This window comes from Nicotiana tabacum, chromosome 6 (genome assembly GCF_000715075.1).
Source record: "Nicotiana tabacum cultivar K326 chromosome 6, ASM71507v2, whole genome shotgun sequence".
NCBI classification, from domain to species: Eukaryota; Viridiplantae; Streptophyta; class Magnoliopsida; order Solanales; family Solanaceae; genus Nicotiana; species Nicotiana tabacum.
This window is the reverse complement of record NC_134085.1, coordinates 201,417,892-201,439,726: the sequence shown is the minus strand read 5'-3', so window position 1 is coordinate 201,439,726 and position 21,835 is coordinate 201,417,892. Positions and strand designations below refer to the sequence as shown.

At 35.4% G+C, this 21,835-nt stretch overlaps 1 protein-coding gene across 1 annotated transcript; it reads left to right on the top strand.

Moving 5' to 3' along the window:
• The first annotated feature begins 12,321 nt into the window (after positions 1–12,321).
• On the top strand, positions 12,322–17,144 carry LOC107780088 (uncharacterized). Its single transcript, XM_016600609.2, has 7 exons — positions 12,322–12,576; positions 12,677–13,008; positions 13,264–13,614; positions 14,228–14,364; positions 14,586–14,823; positions 16,096–16,313; positions 16,409–17,144. Exons 1-7 carry the CDS (start codon positions 12,431–12,433, stop codon positions 16,661–16,663), a joined length of 1,677 nt encoding a protein of 558 aa, XP_016456095.1. The 5' UTR covers positions 12,322–12,430; the 3' UTR covers positions 16,664–17,144.
• The last annotated feature ends 4,691 nt before the right edge of the window (positions 17,145–21,835 follow it).

Here is a 21,835-nt window from a genome sequence, read left to right as displayed (position 1 = left end):
ACCTTCCCGATATTGATACATAAAATCCCATAATTAATATAGAAAATACCACAAGTCTTGACATCTTCCAATGAAAACTCAGTTTCTAGCCACATATACAACTTGAAAATACCCAATTGTTACATGAAAATTTTGAACACATTAGAATCATTCTCGAGAGTCATCCACTCTACTCAAACCGCAATTAGCCCGATCAAAAGAACCGAACAACCTGTGACTCATTAGCACTTCAGATACTACAGAATGCAACCTCATCCCGATACAACCAAGCAACTTCCTACTCTATACACCAAGCATCCTTTACCAACAACAACTCAAGACATCCTGTGATTCTCACAAACCTATGAAGCATACTACAACTTTTGTCAAAATTTTCCTTTACTCGAGCCATCCTCGGTCTCAATCTCCGTAGGCCATAACTGATTCACCAATATGCCTCAAACTGGAACCAACATAGCAATAACTGCGCAATCAACTAATCAATAGCAGACTCCCCCACTTGGTTCGAAGTCATAGACCAAAACACATACAATAACTCATAACGTATATACTCTATTGCTGCCATAATACCATAGTGAGATTTAAACTCAACCCTTCATACACTCATGAAACACAGACCACCTGGTACTTTAAATCTTATGAAAATTTCGTATTCACTCTCATAGCAGTTGAACCCCACTCTCTTAAGTGACTCAAATTTAAATTCCAACACATATAATTTACTTGTAAATGAGATCTTCTAACAGACAACATAAGGATCACACAACTTCAGAACACTCCGCGGGAGATAACCCCACCTGCTTAGCCTCAAACTAACATTTCGATATACATTCCACCGTCCTAAATATTACGCAGTCACTTAATCTTCTAGAGTCTGAACTCATACTGTACATGAAATTTACTTCACTCCCAACTAGAACACATGAAAAGATTCTTCACACACCCATAACTCAGCGCTATACCTCAAATTGAGATGAAAATCAAGTGCCTAATAGTTCTTCTATCCTCCAGAAGACCCTTCTCGTTGTTTCCAAATCATATGAATACACCTCGCAGTCATAACATACTCATCACGTAGCTATCCAGTCATTACTCCCCTTAATAGGGACACAATAGAACATATAGATCCAGAAGCACGTGCTCACGAAATCAACAGCTCAGGGCTTGAGCTATAAGCAAAAATCCGGCCTCAAGTCTTCTAGACTGGCCTGACATCAACACACAGAGATCGCATCTCGCACCTTGATCGGGGAATCACAAGCCATCGATTCACATCTGATATCGAGCGCTCATGTATGCATACGAATGCATGGAAGGAATTCAAAGAGTTACTTTTCAAGCTGAATCAAGAACGCACGATAAGAATTCAAAAAGGTGAAGTTTTTCCTAAAGGTTCTGCAGCCTCCCGAGGATAAATACAGACGTCTCCATACCGATCCGCAAGACTCTACTAAACTTGTTCATGACTCGTGAGACCTATGTAACCTAGGCTCTGATACCAACTTGTCACGACCTAAAACCGATCCAGTTGTAATGGCGCCTATCGTGAAACTAGGCAGCCGACACAACTCTCGAATCAACCATTTTCCAATAAAAGTTGTTTTTATACCATTTATAAACAATAATCTCATAATGAAAATTTAAAAGAAAAGTGCGGAATAATTACACAAGCCCGACATCGGGGTGTCACTAGTCATGAGCATCTACCAAGGTCTGAATACAATAAAATAGTAAAAAATGTACTAAGTACAACAATGAAAATAAGAGGAAGGAAGTAGTGCTGCGAACGTCGTGCAGCCACCTTGCTAACTCTGATGATTCCGCATCTAGGCAATCAACACCCGCTACCGGGTTCCAAAATACCTAAATCTGAACACGAGGTGCAGGGAGTAATGTGAATACTCCAACCTAGTAAGTAATAAGAGTAAATAAAGACTGAGCAGTAGGAAACGATGAATCCACATTTATGATTAACTAAATAAGCACAACGGGCTTTCAAATCAGAATATGAGTCAATCGTCTCATTTAAAATCCAGCCTTTGGTAAAAATCATTTAAAATGTTTTCCAACAGTTTCAATAGGGGTTCAATACCATTTATAATAAAAGAGATGAAAATCATAATCGGCCCTTCGGGCAAAATATAGTTCGTAAATAGCCCCTTAGGCAAAACAGGAATCATAAACACATCATAACATAAAAATCTTAGTGGAAATAACAAAGCCAACTCAGTGATTAAATATCGAATATCTTATATAAACTCCAGCTTAAATGAAAGTTGTTTAAAAATATTTGTTCAACAGTTTCAACAGAGGCTCAGTATAAAGAGGAGTGAAAACAACAATTACATCAAAACAAGCCCCTCGGGCAAAGCATTACTCATATATGTATACAGCCCATCGGGCAAGCCTCTCAGTCACTTGAGACTCAACTCTCATCAGTCCATGCTCACACTCAATAAGTACCATATAGTAACCGCTGCGGCGTGCAACTCGATCCGTATATCACTATGGCGTGCAACCTGATCCATATATATAGTCGACTGCGCTCACTGGGGGTGTGCAGACTCCGGAGGGACTCCTACAGCCCAAGCGCTATATCGCTGCAGCGTGCAGCCCGATCCAACATATCCCTGCGGCGTGCAGCCCGATCCATATACATACATATATATATTGTTGCGGCGTGCATCTCGATCCATAAATATATAATCCTCACAACCAGGCCCTCGGCCTCTCTCAGTCATTAACCTCACTATCAGACCATCGGTCTATCTCAGTCAATACCCTCACAATCTGACCCTTAGTCTATCTCAGTCATCAACCTCACAATCAGACCCTCGGTCTATCTCAATTATCAACCTCACAATCAGTCAGATCATCAGTAAAACAGGGAACTCAGCCCAAACAGTTTTCACATTTTAAGAAGTAAAGTAATAAAACCAGATTTAAACAATAACAGGTAAAACAAGACTGAGGATATTCTTTCAAAACAAATAGAGTGAGGAAAAAATAGTGAAAATGCTCTAAGGGTCTCAACAGGTCGGCACAAGGCCCCAAACATGGCATACAGCCCAAGATATATCAATCTCTAAAATATGGAATATCATAAGATTTCAAATAAAATACGTGACTTAACAGTCGTACGGGACGGACCAAGTCACATTCCCCAATGGTGCACGACTCCACGCTCGTCATCTAGCATGTGTGTCACCTCAAAATAGCACAACGATGTGAAATCCGGGGTTTCAAACCCTCAGGACAGCATTTACAATCATTACTTACCTCGATCCGGTCCAAACTCTAGCCCGTGATACCTTTTCCCCCATGAATGGACCTCCGGATACTCCAAATCTAGCCACAATCAGTACATAACTATTAAAATATTCTAAGGGAACAAAGCCTACTCGAAAATATCTAATTTACATCAAAAATTCCGAAATTGCTCAAACCCGGCCCCCGGGCCCACGTCTTAGAATCCGATAAAAGTCACATAAATAGAATCCTCATCCTCTCACGAGTCTATACATACCAAGAACATCAAAATCAGACCTTAATTGCCCCTTCAAATCCTCAATTTACACTCTCCAAATTCAAGCCCTAATTCCTCAATTCTAAGCTTAATTTCCACGATTAATTAGGTAGAATTCACACAAGAATCGAGTATTGAGTTCAAAAATCTTACCTCCTAGTGTTATCCTCTTGAATCCCTCTTCAAATCCTCTAAAAAAGCTCCAAAATCGCCCAAAAATGGTGAAAGTTAGCCCCAAATCCATGGACAGTGACTATTTAAACATTCTGCCCAGGCATCAAAACCCTTCTTCGCGAATGCGGTCAAAGCCTCGCGTTCGCGAAGCAAAATCCATCTTTGACCAAAAATCCTTCTTCGCGATCGCGTCTTGCCACTCACGAACACGATGCTTCCACAGACTAACCCTTCGCGATCGTGTAACCTCTATTGCGAACGCGATGAATAAACACCCTGAAGCTCAGCTGCCCAGTTCCTCTTACGCGAACACGGTCCACTTCACGCGAACGCGATGACTAATCACACAGCACCTTCACGAACACAGAGCCTGCCTCACGAGCGCGAAGGCTAAAATTCCAGCCTTCACCAGCTAACCCTTCGTGAACGCGAAGGCCATTTTCTCTGCAACACTGATCAACAATTTCTGCAACTTTTCAAAACATGAAATGGCCCGATGGACCACCCGAAACTCACCCAAGGCCTTCGGGACCTCAACCAAACATGCCAATATATCCCATAACATCATTCAAACTCGTTCCAATCTTTGGAATGCTCAAAACAACATTAAAACACCAAATTTGCATCGAATTCAAGTCTAAGAATTCCAAAATCTTCCGAATTACGCTTTTGATTAAAAACCCAACCAAACCACGTCCGAATGACCTAAAATTTTGCACACACGTCACAAATGACACAACGAAGCTACTGCAACTTCCGAAATTCCATTCCAACCCCTATATCAAAATCTCACCTATCAACCGGAAAACGCCAAAATTTCAATTTCGTCAATTCAAGCCTAAACCTTCCACGGACTTCCAAAATGCATGTTGATCATGCTTCTAAGTCCCAAATCACCAAACGGAGCTAACCAAATCATAAAAATTCCGATATGAGATCATATACCAACAACTCAAATCTTGGTCAAACTTTTCAAATTTTAAGTTTCAAATTGAGAACTATTCTTCCAAATTCATTTCGATTACCCTGAAAATCAAAACCAACGATTTACATAAGTCATAATACATCACGTGGGGTTTGTCATCCCGAGAACTGGGGAGCAAAGTAAAAAAGCTCAAAACGACCGGTCGGGTCGTTACACATCCAATGTATTTGATTGGGATTACTTGTAAACCGACTCAGTTTGCTAATAGCACATGTTATATCTGGTCGCGTACAATTCATGATATACATCAAACTTCCCAATACTCTTGCATAGTCCAGTTGTGAGTCACTTTCACCTTCATTCTTTTGAAGTGCATAACTCACGTCAATTGGAGTCTTGGCAATTTTGAAATCCAAATACTTAAACTTGTCAAGTACCTTTTCAATGTAGTGAGACTGTGATAATGCTAGACCTTGTGGAGTCTTGTGAATTCTGATTCCTAAGATCACATCAGCAACTCCTAAGTCTTTCATGTCGAATTTGCTAGCCAACATGCGCTTTGTAGCATTTATATCTGCCATACTTTTACTTATTATCAACATGTCATCAATATATAAACAAACAATGACTTCATGACCTGGAGTATTTTTAATGTAAACACATTTGTCACACTCGTTGATTTTAAATCCATTTCCCAACATTGTTTGGTCAAATTTTGCATGCCATTGTTTGGGTGCTTGTCCATAAAGCGACTTAACAAGTTTGCACACTTTCTTTTCTTTACCAGGAACCACAAAACCCTCAGGTTGTTCTATGTAAATCTCTTCCTCCAATTCTCCATTTAAGAAAGTTGTTTTAACATCCATTTGATGGATTTCAAGACCATACATAGCTGTTAGTGCCACTAACACCCTAATAGATGTTATCCTTGTTATTGGCGAGTAAGTGTCAAAGTAATCAAGGCCTTACTTTTGTCTATAACCTTTGACAACAAGTCTTGCCTTATATTTGTCAATAGTGCCATTAGCTTTAATTTTTCGTTTAAAGATCTATTTCGAACCTAAAGGCTTATTTCCTAGAGGAAGATCAACCAATTCCCATGTATGGTTATCCAAAATTGATTGAATCTCACTATTAACTTCCTCTTTCCAAAATGCTGAATCAGAAGACGACATAGCTGCTTTAAAAGTTTGAGGCTCATTTTCAAGCAAGAATGTCACAAAATCTGGTCCAAAGGAAGTAGATATTCTTTGACCTTTGCTACGCCTTGGATCTTCTATACTTTGAGTATTTTCCTTTGGTTCTTCCCGAGGTCATTTAGGTCTTTCACTTAACGACTCGCATTCAGTTTTATGTGGATAGATGCTTTTAAAGAATTCAGCATTATCTGATTCCATTATCGTATTAACATGAATCTCGGGATTATCGGATTTATGAACCAAAAACCGACATGCTTTACTGTTTGTAGCATATCCAATGAAAACACAATCTACAGTTTTTGGTCTGATTTTAACCTTTTTAGGTAAAGGAACTTGTACCTTTGCTAGACACCCCCACACTTTGAAATATTTCAAGTTGGGTTTTCTTCCTTTCCATTTTTCATATGGAATAGATTGCGTTTTGCTGTGGGGTACTCTGTTGAGTATTCGGTTAGCTGTAAAGAGAGCTTCCCCCCACAAACTCTGCGGGAATACGGAACTTATTAATAAAGAATTCATTATTTCCTTTAAGGACCAATTTTTCCTTTCCGCAATTCCGCTGGATTGAGGTGTGTAAGGTGCAGTAGTTTGATGGATAATTCCATATTCCGAACATATTTCTGCAACGTAGATTCATATTCTCGACCTCTATCACTTCTAATCATTTTGATCTTTTTATTCAATTGATTCTCCACTTCATTCTTGTATTGTTTAAATACTTCAATTGCTTCATCCTTACTATTAAGCAAATAAACATAACAATATCTAGTGCAATCGTCAATAAAAGTAATAAAATACTTTTTCCACCTCGAGATGGTGTCAACTTCATATCGCAAATGTCAGTATGAATTAAGTCTAAAGGATTTGAATTCCTTTCAACAGACTTATAAGGATGTTTACAAACTTAGATTCAACACATATTTGACATTTCAATTTATTACACTCGAATTTAGGCAATACTTCTAAATTAATTAACTTCCGCAAGGTTTTATAATTGACATGTCCTAAACGAATATGTCATAAATCATTTGACTCCAATAAATAAGAAGAATCTGAAATTTTATTCATACTGTCAACAACCATTACATTTAGTTTGACAAGGCCCTCCATGAGGTAGCATTTTCCAACATACATTTTGTTCTTGCTTACAACAACTTTATCAGAAACAAATACACATTTGAATTCATTCTTTACAAGTAAAGAAGTAGAAACTAAATTCTTCCTAATAGTAGAAACATGAAGAACGTTGTTGAGCGTTAACACCTTGTCGGAAGTCATCTTCAGGAATATCTTCCCATAACCTTCAATCTTGGTTGTTGCATTATTTCCCATGGAAATTTCTTCTTCGGGACCAGCAGTAGAGTAAGTCACAAATGCTTCTTTGATAGCACAAATATGTCGAGTGGCTCCGGAGTCAATCCACCACTCCTTCGGATTTTCAATTAGGTTGCATTCCGAAATCATTGCACAAAGATCATCAATGTCATCATTCTTCTCCACTATGTTGGCTTGTCCCTTCTTATTATCCTTTTTCGGGAGACGACAATCAGGGCTTTTGTGACCAACTTTTCCAAATTGTAGCAGCTGACCTTGAATTTCTTTTTGTTCTACTTCTTAGTTTGTCCAGAAGACCTCTTCGTCTTCTTACTTTTTGGAGCAGTCTCCTCAACTATATTAGCTCCCATGATCGTTGAATTTCTACAAGACTTCTTCTCGGTTGTTTTGTTGTCTTCCTCGATCTTTAGACATATCACAAGATCTTCTAACTTCATTTCTTTGCACTTGTGCTTAAGATTTGAAATCTCTCTACGAAGGAGGCAATTTTTCAATCATAGAAGCCACTTGAAATGCTTCATTCACGACCGTACCTTCAACAATAAGGTCGTGAAAATTAAGTTGAAGCTCTTGAACTTGGGTTCCCACAGTTTTGCTGTCTATTATTTTATAGTCTAGAAACTTGGCAACCACGAACTTCTTCAAGCATGCATCTTCTGTCTTGTACTTCTTCTCAAGTGCGTCCCATAATTCTTTCAAAGTATTCATTGCATTGTACACACTGTACAAGTCATTCTCTAAAGCACTTAAGATATAGCCTTTGCAAAGAAAATCCGCCTGCTTCCAAGCCTCAACAACCATGAACTTTTCATTGTCCGACATGTCTGCAACAGGCACTAGAGGCTCTTCACTAGTGAATTTCTGCATATCAAGTGAGACAGAAGAACACCCTTTGCTGCCATCCTTTAAAGTTGGCTCTAGAAAATTTCTCCGGTTTCTCGGCCAAAGGAACAACAGTGCGGCTTGACGAGGCTATCGTCGTTGCACCAACAGTCGCAGAAGGATTTCCATTATCAATTGCCATTTCTCACTGTCAACAACAGAAGAGTTCAATTAATGGCAAAATCAGAACAGTAAATAATACTGTAATCAATAAACAGTACGTAATAAAAAACAACCAAAGTTTTTCTATATTGTTTTACAGAAAAACGATGAAGTTTTTATGTTCTTCAAATCGTTTCTGAATTTCAATACTCTGATGAAGTTTTTATATCTTCAAATCAGAATAGTAAAATTCTGACGGAGTAGAAAACCACACAGGTTTTAATCTCCACAAACAGAATACAAAATATAATAAAGTAGTTTCCTTAAGATTGTTATTAATCTGTATTGCTGTAAATAAATAAAACAATAATCTTTCTAAAAACAGAAATAGAAAGTTAGTAGAAATAAATTCTGAAAACAGTATTTGAACTTCAAAATAAATTTTGAAAACGGTATAGAAACAAATCGGGTCCACTGAATATACAGTGTGTCCTTAAGGAAGTTACTCCCCTCAAGTACCCGAGGTTCTAGAATATATCCTCCCAAGATAGAACGATTTAACTCATCAGAATGTTGGTACCAAAAATGCCGATGAACAGTGAACCACTCGAAGGCTGTAAAACACACTGAAATTTTTGTGCAGAAGAAGAAGAAGATTATCAGAAAATTTCATAAGTAAATATTCTGGGATTTGAAGGAATATTTATAGCCAATTTGGTACTGTTTCTGAAAATATTTGCAACCTTTCAGAACAGCCATAACTCTTGGAACAGGTTTGACACTGTTTCAAAACAGCCATAGATGTTGGAAATATTGCGGGAAAATTTAAACGGATTTAAAATAATCCGGAAAAGAAAACGGGCCGAACCGGACCAGGTCGCGGGTCATGAGTTATTTCGGATTGAATTTTCATTTATTAATTAAATATTTAAAAAGAATTTTGTCCAAAAAGATTAATCAATCAATGACCGAAGCCGAAGCCGAGCGAACGAGCGATGACACGAGGCTTGCCTTCTTCTTAACTCTTTAAGAGCTAAAAGATGAGCTTCTTTATATATACACAAAGATTTTCTTTCCGTCTACCAATGAGGGACAAAGTGCATTAGTAAAATGAACTCATTCAAAATTTCACTCCCCTCTATTTCTTTTTTTCCCACCATTTTTCGTTCACACCTCTTTTGTTAGCAGACTCTGAATACAAGAACTGTCAACAAGAGCAAGTTAATTTGTATCAGTCCCCAACTTTCCACAGGTGAATACAAGAATTAGAAACAAAGGCTTCTAGCTATATATACATGAGTTTCTTTGATATATATATACAAAAATATGCACAGCAGAACAAATTTAAATTGGGATAGTCTACTATAGACATCTTTCTCATCCCATCCGAGATCTCCTAAATTTATTACTAATCCAGATTCATATATATAGAACAGAGAGACACAAGTGAAAATTTATCATAAATTGATTAATTTTACGCTAGTGTGTCACTGAACTTCCTCTATAGAATCAACATTGTATAATTGCAACCTAAATGTGTAACCGGCATATGTGGAAGTATTGGAGTCAATTAATCAACCTTTGACTTGTTTATTTTAAGGATCTTATTTAGTGCATTAAACACGGTTAGGATAGGATGCTGTCCCCACAAATTAAAGAACTTGAACATCCTCCTCGTAGCGTGAAGCATATCCTGACAAATCTTTGGGGCCAAGTTAGAGACAATAGACAATATATTTAAGAGTTTAACTTGTACACTGACACTCTCCTGTATAACTTTTTAATATCAAGTTAATTAAGATGACAAATAATAATACATAACTTTCTATAATTTACCTATTCAGTAATATTAAAAACAAAGTAAATAATTTATTATAACAAGTTAAAGCATAATACTCGCTTAAAAACTAATCATATTGTCGATGTATTTAAATCAAATCCTAAGAATAAAAGCCCATATGAGAAGCTTAAAATGTCTTATTAATTATATATTGCCTTGGCTCTTTCTTCCTATATGATGCAAAGAATGACAATCCTAGACTTCTCCAAGAAAAAACTTGAGCATAATACTCGATTAAATTAAACTTTTCTTTTCTTACTTTTATTTTATGTGGGCTTCATATATACTTCAGTATATATGTATGTTTTTCATAATGTTTGGCTTTAAAATTAGCCTGCACCAGAGTATCCTAATAATTCTTTTGTAATGAGAAAGATACATGGGTATTCAGATGCGTGTGGCTGGGTTTTGGTCTCTTCCTTTTATTTATTGAAGCTGCCTACTAGGGGTGCTTTATCTAAACTAGGCAGGAGAACTTGGCTAATTTTCCTACTCTGATAGCATCTCTGAACGGCAGGTACCCACAACCATCATAACGAAGGAATGAATCTATTAAGTGGGAAAGAGCTCTCGTAAGGTCAAAGGAAGCCGACAAACCGTACCAACCCGATAATCCAAGTCAAATCGAGAAAAAAAACCTGACTATAGTTTAGTTTGATTTGGTTTGGTGTTGGAAAAAAAACCAATCATAATTGGTTTGGTTTGGTTTTAACTAAAGAAAGTCAAACTGAAACCAAACCAACCCGAGGTTAGAAGAGAGCTCATACTGAATCACTTAATATATAAATATACTTATTGTGGTGTAATTTATCAATATTTCTTAAAAAAATTCATAATTTTATCTTTTAAGGTATTATTTCAAGATTGGATTTAGAACTTTTAAATGTTCCAATAAGTTTTATAGCCATTAATATTAGGAAATTAAATAATGCTAACAAAAGCCCAAACCAAAATCAAATCAATACTAATGCTAACAAAAAACATTCAATTTAATACTACGAAATTGAATATCTATTTTTTGTTTTGCAATAATGTAGATAAAAATGCATAACCTATTTTTATTTTTTCTTTAGCGTTTAGTCATGTAATTAATATTCTCTTATTAGTCTACTTATTTTAGCATGACTTAGTACTTTTAAATTATGTTTATTTTTATTATGGCTTTTTAATTAGCAATATTTACATTACATAATTTTATTGTCTTTATTGTTGAATATTTGAGGATAATGCCATGACAAATCTCATATTTTGTATTATTTTCTTGGAAAATACTTTATATAGTTGTATCTTACTAGGATTAATGAAATATTTTGAGCACAAGTTATATGTTTTGTTCTACGAAGAGGGAAAAAATCCGAAAAATCCGAAAACCCGAGAAAACCCGAGATTGAAACCTGAGTTTTATTGGTTTGGTTTGATCTTTAGATTTAATAATCTGACACAATTAATTTGATTTGGTAATTATAAAATTTGAACCAACCCGACCTATGTATAACCCTACCGCCTGCCTTACAAACAGATTTCCTAGAAAGCCAATCAAGTATTTCCTATCTAACTTTCCATCTTTGTTTATAGAATCTAATCAGGTTTAAAGTTTTTGAAATTCGCCTTACGAAGTGCCTTTTGGCTTGAACGAAGTAATGTTATACAATCAAACCTTTATATAATAATCTCGTTTGTTATGAATATTTTTGAATGTTATAGCAGAGTGATGTTATAAATAACATATATTATAACGTAACATAAAAATTGGTTCCGAAAAAGGTTAACTTTTACCGTGAAGTGATGTTATATATGGATATTGTTATAGAGAGATCTGACTATATATGGTCCACCGTAAGAAAAATATTTCATATGGCTTAAAAATCTCATTAATTTTTACGATTATCAAGTCTGTGAATGTTTTTTTTGTTTTTTGTTTTTTTTTTCTCATAACTACCCAAGATGGTTACCTACGGGAGATTGAAAATTTAAGGGGAAGAAAAAAGAAAAAAAGAAGAAGTTCTACGCACTCATATATAATGTAAAAATATTTACACAAATATATCACTTACAGGGCAATTACATGTAATTTTCATAATATGCATTGATTAGTAACATGATAAAAATGGTAGTTGACATGATATAATAGGTTAAACACACTAATAATATAGAAAATATTTATGTATCAGTGAATCCCCCCCCCCCCCCCCACCCAAAAAAAATGATACTACGTTGCTTAAAGTATGGTAAAAAAATATTCAAGCGCAAGGAATATATAAGTAGATCTCTACAGGAAAAAAAGGCAAAGGAGCATCTTGACAAACAAGGAAATATGGGAAAGCAATTAAAGGATGGACTTTAGCTTTTTAAATTTAGTGCTACTTTGTTTTGCTTTAATTACCTAAGTAAAGAAGAGACATCGCTAATAAACTCAAAAAACTTTGCCGCTTCTCCTCCTGAAAACAATGCAATGTCCTGATGAAGAAATTATTGCAAAGTTTTTTTACAATGTCTCCAGTTCCTTTCAACTCTTCCTCATCTTCTCTTACTTCACTTCCATTTTACTTGCCAAGCTTTTTTATTTTCTTGGTGGAAATCCATTTTTCTGGAGGTAAATATTTACTACTACTTCAAATTCCCCCCTCCTTTTCATTTAATTTGAATTTTTCAATTTTCATATATGTTGACAAACATATTGTGGATTTTTGCAGGAATCGAGAAAATGGATATGAATTTGCTGAGTTTTCGGACGAAGAAAATGAATATTATCATAATGATGCTGAAACAGGGCAGGAAAATCATTTTGTAACAGAAACATTCAGGGAAAGTGAAACATTGGTGTTCATGCCTAATGGAAATGCTCAAGAAAATCAGATATTTAGCTATGCGAAACAGAGTCCAAAACAAAGTTGTGGCACTGACGAAGGAGACTCGGTTTATGGTTCACCAGCTTCAAAATCTGTTCACAGTGATCATGATGAAGAGGAGATTCTCAATTCGGATTCTTATAATTGTGATTCTCAAACAAACGGCATTAATCATGGTACTTATAATGTTTAATTTGTTCATCATATAAAACAACAAGATGTGTTAATTTCTTGGCATTCAAAGCCTTAATTGCCCTCTCGCTAAGTTGGTTAGGTGAGTGTTTTTTCACATGAGAGACTTGAGATCGATTTCCCTTGCCGACAACCTTCGCATCGGGCTTGCCTAGTGCGGTTTTTATCTCCTATGTGACTTGCGGCTGCAGATTTTCTGGTAAAAAAAAAAGCTTTAATTTCTTGCTTATGTGATGCAGGAAAGTGTTATAGGGAAATGAAGAAACACAAGAAAGTTAAGAAGAGTAATAAATTACTCTGTCGAGAGGAAAATTTCTTGGTTTATGCACCATCCAAGTTAGAGAGCAAGAAAATATTCCAATTCCAAAAAAACGAGGATATTGATGAAATATATGGGGATTCTTATACTGTTGACTCCACTTCTAAGAGCTCCTCTGAATATAGAAACTCCATTAAAGACTCTGAAGATCCATTTTCTTCCTCTTCAAGGAGAAGTTGCCCCAAATGGGAGTCTTACACTATCTTCCAAAAATATGATGAAGAAATGCTATTTTTAGATAGAATCAGCACACAAAAACTCCATGAAACAGGTACTAATATTAAACTTTCCCTGCTTTATCCTTCTTATTTTTTTAATAACAGTAATGTCGGGCCATACATATACCTCGACTATTTTATATGACACTTACTATTTATATCGGCACAAATATCCAGTATCTCTGACCAACAAGGCTTAAGCCGAGAAGTTTTATTTTGTATCTCATACAACTCATGAGACTCCTTTTTGTCTCACAAATTTGTAGACCACAATCTTACATTTCTGGGTCCACAAAATTGCGAGACAAAAAAGTTGCCTCATACAACTAGTGTCAGTTGTATGAGACACAAAATAAAATTTTCCGCTTAAGCTTGCTTTTGCTTAGATTTAGCTAGCGTTTAGACATAGATTTAGTTGAAACTTGAAAAAAATAAGTTTTTGAAGATGAAATGAAAAATAGTTTTTGAACGTTGAAATGTATTTGGACATGCATTTTAAAAGAATTTGAAGTTTTATGAGTAGAAAACTTCAAAAACTGTTCTACAGCTATTTTTTAAAATCAATAAACAAATATTTGAAAAAAAGCTCCCAATTTCCAATTATTATCTGAATTTTTCCATCTGTTTTCTTATTTTAGACTAATGAAGCTAATAACTCAATTTCAGAATCACTTAGATCCATTCAATCATGTCCAAGATCAATATCAGACAGGATTGTCTATAAATTGGCAACAAAGAACAGGAAATCATCGGATTTTCGTCAAAACCCGTATCATGAATTGGAGGCTGCTTATGTAGCACAGGTACGTACGTATGCAGAGGCGGATGCATTGTAGTCCCAACAGGTTCAACTGAACACAACTTTTAACACAGAACATAAATATGTACTATGAAAAATCACTAAATTTCAATAAAACCAAGTTATTAACCCATAAATGAAAAAGTGCAATGGATTTGGCGTTGAGAGCATACATATTAAACCTATCAAATTTAAAATCTGAATACGCCTCTGTATTATATATAGGTATGCTTAGCATGGGAAGCACTGAGCTGGAATTATAAATACTTCAAAAGCCTAAGAGCTTCTCGTGAAGAAGAGGACCCAGGTTGTCCTGCATATATAGCTCAGCAATTTCAACAATTTCAAGTGCTTTTACAAAGATATGTTGAGAATGAGCCGTATGAACATGGTAAAAGACCTGAGATTTATGCTAGGATGAGAAGCTTAGCTCCTAAGTTGCTTCAAGTCCCTGAATATCGAGGTAACCCCTTTTTCTTTTGGGTTTAAATTTTGACAGTGTAAAGAATTTTTGCAGTACTAATACTTCACTCAAAAGTCTTTTACAAGTAATTAATAACATGCATGAATAAGTAACCTACAAGCATGTAAATGACTTGTTATAACACATACAAGTATAATAATAGTGAATCTTTTTTACACTATTAGTGTTTATAATTAATTTTATTTTTTTTTGGTTTCCGTCTCCAAAGACAAAATTGTTCCAATAGATACAATGTTTTTAGGAAAATGCATAAGACCCCTGACTTATACCTGGATTCTCATTACGCACTCTACCTTTGCGAGATTTTTATTACCCTCATAAACTATTTTAAAGTAGAATTATTTGCACCCTTAAAGCTAACGTGACAGAGTGTGTGTATTTCACTCTCTTTGGGAGAGTTTTTCAGATTTTTCTTTTTGCTTTTTTACCATTTTTTCTTACTTTTTTTCCTTTTCCTTTTCCATTTCCTTTTTCTTTTTCTTTTACTTCCTTTTTCATTTCTTATCTAATTCCGGCTGATATTCATTCACCGGCAACTTTGTCTAACTGTTTTTCTTCCATTTATTCTGTTTTTCTTTTTCCTCTTTCTATCCTTTTCACACACAAATTAAACTCTCAAAAAGATCTATTCATAAGCAAAGCAAAATATACTCAGATTTGGGGGAAACAATTCATCATCGTAAAACCTTCCCACGCCGAAAAAAATTGATGTATTGAAATTTTAATTGGAAAAAGTTTTCTCAGCTTATATTCGTTTTTATTTCTTTTTCTCTTCCTCCCACACATAAATTACACTTTAAAGAATTTTTTTTATATATATATAACAAAACACACTTAGATCGGAATAAAAATCTATCGCCGAAAAAATGGTGTTTGTGAAATTTCGACGACCACCATTTTATGCCGTGAAATTCCGACGACCACCATTTTATGACGCCGGTGACCAAAACAAAAAGAAAGGGAATGAAATAATAAGAAATTGGAAAAAAGGATAAGAAAAAGAAGAAAGAATTAAAAAAAAATACTAAATATACATGTGACAGAGCGTGTAGTTCACCACTTGATAAGAGTTTGGTTATCTAGTTTTAGGATGATATTTATTCCATTTAAAAAAAGTTACGGGATAATAGGATTCCTGCAAAGATAAAGTGTGTAGTTGAAAATCCGGATATAGATTGGGGTTACTTATGCATTTCCCTGTTTCAAACTAATCTAAAAATTAACGCATTTCATTCTATTTATTTTGAGTAGATTCGGATGAGGAAAAAGGACAGGAAAATTTTTGCTCAAGAATATCTTCAAATTCATTTCTTCGTATAATGGAAGAAGCAATCAGAACATTTATGAATTTCCTTAAGGCGGACAAGAAGAATCGTTGCCAAGTATTGGTGGCAGCTTTGTTTAGGAAAAACAAAAGAGGTTCTGCTGACCCAACTCTTCTCCTCTTGCTCAAGAAAGTAAACAAAAAGGCAAGTGTGTGTATATATATATAATATGTCTATATTAATTATCTGTTCCCTTTTGTTAAAACAAATTGCAAAATTAAAATAATTTTGATGTGCAGAAAAAGTCAAGGGTGAAAGATCTACGCCGGTCAGGAAAATGCAGTTTGGGAAAAAGAAAATTAAAAGAAGAGGAAGAGATGGAGATATTGATGGGATTAATAGACTTAAAAGTAGTGTCAAGGGTATTGAGAATGAGTGAACTGAATGATGAGCAATTGCATTGGTGCGAAGACAAGATGAGTAAAGTTAGAGTTTCTGATGCCAAATTATACAGAGATTCTTCACCACTTTTCTTCCCAGCCCACACTAGTTAAATAGTAGTAATTCTTCTGTAAATAACTCTACAATTACTAGAAAAAGACAAATAAGGTTTAGAAAGTAAGTTGAATGCATGTGGGGATGACAAGAATAATTGGTGGAATTTGGATAACTGATTGTATTTTCAAGAAACAATTTTGATTGTAGGTAGTGAATAAACAAAGAGAACATACAATATAAATACATGACAAGAGTATTGTAAGTGGCAGAGTAACCTTACCGCCATGATGCACTAAAATTCATTCCCTTGTAGTTTCGATTAGTCAACCAAAAAAATAAAGAGAAAAAAGCAAAGGCAAAGGAAAAGGATGGATGATGATGTAGTGACAGGGGATGTAGCTTTTACTTCTTTTGAATATTAGGGGTTTATCCGAGTTGAATTAAAAGGCAAAGCTGCACATGTAGAGCCCGTTTGGATTAGCTGATTGTAAATAGCTGATAAAATTGAAATGTTGAAAAGTATGTTTAAGTGCTGAACCTGATTTTTTAAATAAGCATTTACGTGTTTGAATAGACGTGCTGAAACTGATAATAAGTAGTTGATGTGTTTGATAAAAAAAATGTTGACAAATTGTTATTTTATTAAAATGACTAAAATATCCTTAAAAACTTTACAAATGATTATAAATTAAAAAGTTTTTTTGTAAAGAAAAAGATGAACAACTAATATGGAGTGAAAAGAAAATTAGAAAATTTATTTTGGGAAAAATATTTTGTGAAGTAGAAAATATTATTAAGGATAAATTAGTAAAAGCCTTGATCAAATTAAAAGTGCTTATAAGCTAAAAAGCTATAAGTTGGGGTGACCAACTTATGACTTATGGCTTATTTTAGCTTATAAGCACTTTGAGTGTTTACCAAATACATAAATAAGCCAAAAAATATTTATAAGTTGTTTTACCAGCTTATAAACTTAGACAAATATCCTCGTAGTGTAAACTGTGCACTAAAATAAAAGAAAAAGGTTGCAGCACATGGCACGTTTAGGATCTAAATTTGGTCCCGTTTCTTTTCAGTAATTGAAGAACACCCAATAAACAAAAACGATCAACAGTAAGAGATGCATCTGGAGAGCCAATAGATGCCTTGTCATCTCAGTTTTATTTTCTTTTTCACCGATAACATGTTGCATATGGGCCGTCGTTATTATGAGGTGACTTTTGGGCTGAGGTAACCCTAGACCGTCCTGTAAACAATAAATTTGTGTCGAGAAAATAAAATTAAGATAAAAAATATCGTAATAATCGTAGTATTTTATTTCGAATATTTGAGTGTTACAATCTCTATGGATCCTCTGATTCTTCTTTCCAATTGTAAATAAATTCAAGGGTATTTGAGCTTAATCTTGAATCTATATTTGTTGCTACGAACGATGATCTTGAATTCAACTAGAACGAACTTTGATTTGAACTCGCACTCCTTGAACCTTGATTTGTTCTTCGTTCTTGAGCTTGAACTTGATTTGTTCTTCGTTCTTGAACTTGAACTTGATTTGTTGAACTTGAACTTGATTGCTTGAAGCTTGAAACTTGTGAAGGAATTTGCGGTGTTTGATCCACGAGCTCTCTCTTGCTTCTTGTTATAACTTCTGATCCCTTTCTGAGTTATGAAGACCCCCTATTTATAGTTGTGGAAATGAAGAGTTATGATAAGAACAAACTCTTTCCGACCAATCACATTGAAGTGTGACATGACCGCATTTAATTGGCCAGAACATGTCACTTGCACACGTGGCGAGATTAATGTGACTTGGCATGCCTTGTCATTTTGACACGTGGCGTGATCCTATTGGCTCTTCTGTTTGACTTGGTGCGCCATGTCATTTGACACGTGGCACCAAACTAGGCCTCTAGGAATATGACATCTTGGGCTTAATGAAGTGGGCTCATCACTTTAGCCCAATTAAATGGACTAGCCCAATGGATTAAAGCTTATTTATTTAATCCATATATATTAGGCTTATAATTAATCCAAATAAATTTATTTGAACTGATATATCTTGAATTTTAAAATGTAGTCCCAATTATTTTACGTATTTAATTCCAATAAAATTTATATGCCTACAAATGTCCGCTACTTCAAGACTCGTCAAGAACTTTAAACTTTTGAAGACTAAGTTGAAGTATTTAGGTAACAAATGTCTTTATTTATTTTACCCATTTTTGAAAACATCCAATTTATCTTCAGCGTAAAAAGATTAATTGAAAAGAATCCAAACTATAACTTTGAGGTTCTAATTGAAATTCACGCGAGATATTACTGAAAGAATCAAAACTATAATTTACTTCTTGCCTTCCTAATTAGATGGACTTCTGAGACTTGGCCCCTTACTACTTTTGGCCTTATACGGTTTTGTCAAAATTCGCAAGTGTCCAAATTGGTTAGAATTCTTCTGCTTGTAGTTTTCTTCATTAGAATTGAATTAGGAGAACAAGTCCATGTTGGACTCTGAAAATCTCTACTCCCACATTGCAATTAACCCATCAACTGGCATCTTTGGAAAATCTATAAATAGGGACATGCCTTCCCTTCAATTGGCATCAGTCGCAGCTTGCAAGCCTGTCCAAGTGAATCGTCACAAGAAGGTAAATTATTTTACTTCTTTACTTCTGCGTTTTCTTTGCTTGTTCTTTTCTCTCTCTTTTCTAGGTCAAACAAGAAAAGTTGTCGAGTGCTAAGTTGACGAGCAACTCCATGACGTCATATCGAAGAATAAATCTGCAACAATTTATAAACGGTTAAATTCACAACAATTTATAGATGGACGGATCTTGCAACACCATATAGACGGACACATCAACATCAACATACAGATGGACATATCTATCACCATATAGACGGACAAATCCACATCAACATATAGACGGACAAATCCCCCTCAATACATAGACAGACAAATCCACATCAACATATAGACAGACACATCCACCTCAATATATAGACGGACAAATCCACATCAACATATAGACGGACACATCACATCAACATATAGACGGACAAATCCACATCATCATATAGACGGATAAATCTACCTCAATATATAGACGGACAAATACACATCAATATATAGACAGACACATCCACATCACCTTATAAACGGACAAATCCTTATCAACATATAGACGGACAAATCCTCATCGCCATATAGACAGACAAATCCATACCAATATATAGACGGATAAATTCATACCAACATATAGAAGATTAAACCCCACGGCGACATATAGGAGAAAGAAAAATCTTAATCGCATATAGAAACTTGCCTAAAGCACAAAGGACTATAATCTTCTCCTTTTGTCAATTGTTGTTTGCTTAATATTTACTAATCTCCCCATTTTTTTCTTATGCAGTTTTGAAATGATGGTTCACTTCAGAGACTATACATCTCCATCCTCCAAACGTAAGTATCTCATAATTGACGCCAATAATGGAGGGGCTATAACCAAGCTGTTGACTTATCCTCCACTAGTTGGTCGATATGTAGGTCCTTGGCCACCTTTGCAGAATTCCCTCCATATGGTAGATTGGACTTCAAAGCACAACCAAAAGCCAACCAAAATGTGGTCCCTTTAGACTCCTTACCAGCAAAAACTCAATATCGCGAGTACCCTTCCTTGCCTAGGACGACGTATAATTCAAAGGGAGATACTTTGAGAATTGACGGTGAATATCATCATATCTTGGGATATTGGGAATGGGGTGAGGACATACTTGGTATAAGTCAACGGTCTTTGGAGACAACAAGAATTTATGATGTCGTCTATGCTTCTTTATTTACATATGACCGAAATTCCAACATCTTGTGAGCGTTTCTTGAAGCTTGGTGTCCCACAACAAATACCTTACTTACATCAGTCGGAGAACTATCAATATCTATTTGGGATTTACATACCATTGGCGGTTTACCTATTGGAGGTTCTCCCTACGAAGAAGTTGTGCCTGAAACTATCGAACTCACGGGTGTTAATGAGAAGAATGAAAGTTTTACTCCTCGAGCTTGTGGATACCTGTTTATCGCTTTTAACCATCTTCAAGAAGGGAAGACTCATGATCTAAAGGTCTCATTTAGCAAGTGGATTGAATTTTGGTACAAGATAGACTTGATATATAAACCTGCTCCAGCAAGGAAGGAGAAAAAAACTACCCGTTTGAAGTCAACGCACAATCCCAATGGAGCTATACCAGGAGTAGTTGCATGGTCTAGCGCGGATGACACGATGTTTTCTAACCTTGGGGTTCGACATGAAAAGAGAGAAGTGTCACGACCCAATTTAGGATCGTGACCGGCGCTTAGGAGCAAGTGCTCCCAAGTAAGCCTCATCGGTATTTTATAAAAAATGGATAGAGTTTCCCCTGTTTTTGGACTATCCCAAAAAATTTCCCTGTCTCAAATCAACAACCAAACATCCTAATATCATACCAAACAATTGACAACTTATCAATTAACCAAAACAAGTCTCCACCATTACTAATCAACCCACTAACAACCAGCATTACTAATTTATCTCCAACTTTGATAATAAAGAATGATACTCAACATAAGACTATAATAACAAAACAATACTCATGATACTAAAATATTGACTATGGAGCGACTCTAAGAGCTCAAAGAAAAGACCATAACAATAAATAAAATCTCCACCCACGCGAACAAGTGCGAGGTTCTCCAAGAACTATCAACATGTGCGCTCTAATTAACGAAATCCTCGTCCGCGACAACTGATGTCTCTGTTAAAAAAATTAGCAGGGAATGAGTCGCTAGCTCAGTGAGTAATAACACTTAACCACAACCGTTTTTATTGGGGACAAGTCAGAAAAACATGCTAGTATCTCAAACAGAAAATAACATCAAAATGCCCTTTCAGAAACAATAAATAATTTCCAGTCTCATCATGCTTTTCTTGTAGTATAATATAATTAACAGTTCAGTAATAAGCTCGGTAACCACTGTACAATATCAATATTTACATTTGGGATGTTTCAATAAACGGATCATGTAATCGGTATAACTGTGGACTTCTTTGCAAGAAGTCAAATATAACGGTAGTCCCTACTCGAGGGAAATCGGTAACGGTATACTAGTTCTACCTTTCAGAGGGCTATAACTGTATTCTGTAATCGATAAATACAAGGTGCACCAGGTCTAACGAACCCGTCGTTAGCTACGG

Bases quoted from the DNA above. Each gene is read 5' to 3' on its own strand.
- LOC107780088 (XM_016600609.2), top strand. From the start codon at position 12,431: ATGCAATGTCCTGATGAAGAAATTATTGCAAAGTTTTTTTACAATGTC. The intron at 12,577-12,676 runs GTAAATATTTAC...GGATTTTTGCAG, and splicing joins GGAAATCCATTTTTCTGGAG to GAATCGAGAAAATGGATATG. The intron at 13,009-13,263 runs GTACTTATAATG...TATGTGATGCAG, and splicing joins AACAAACGGCATTAATCATG to GAAAGTGTTATAGGGAAATG.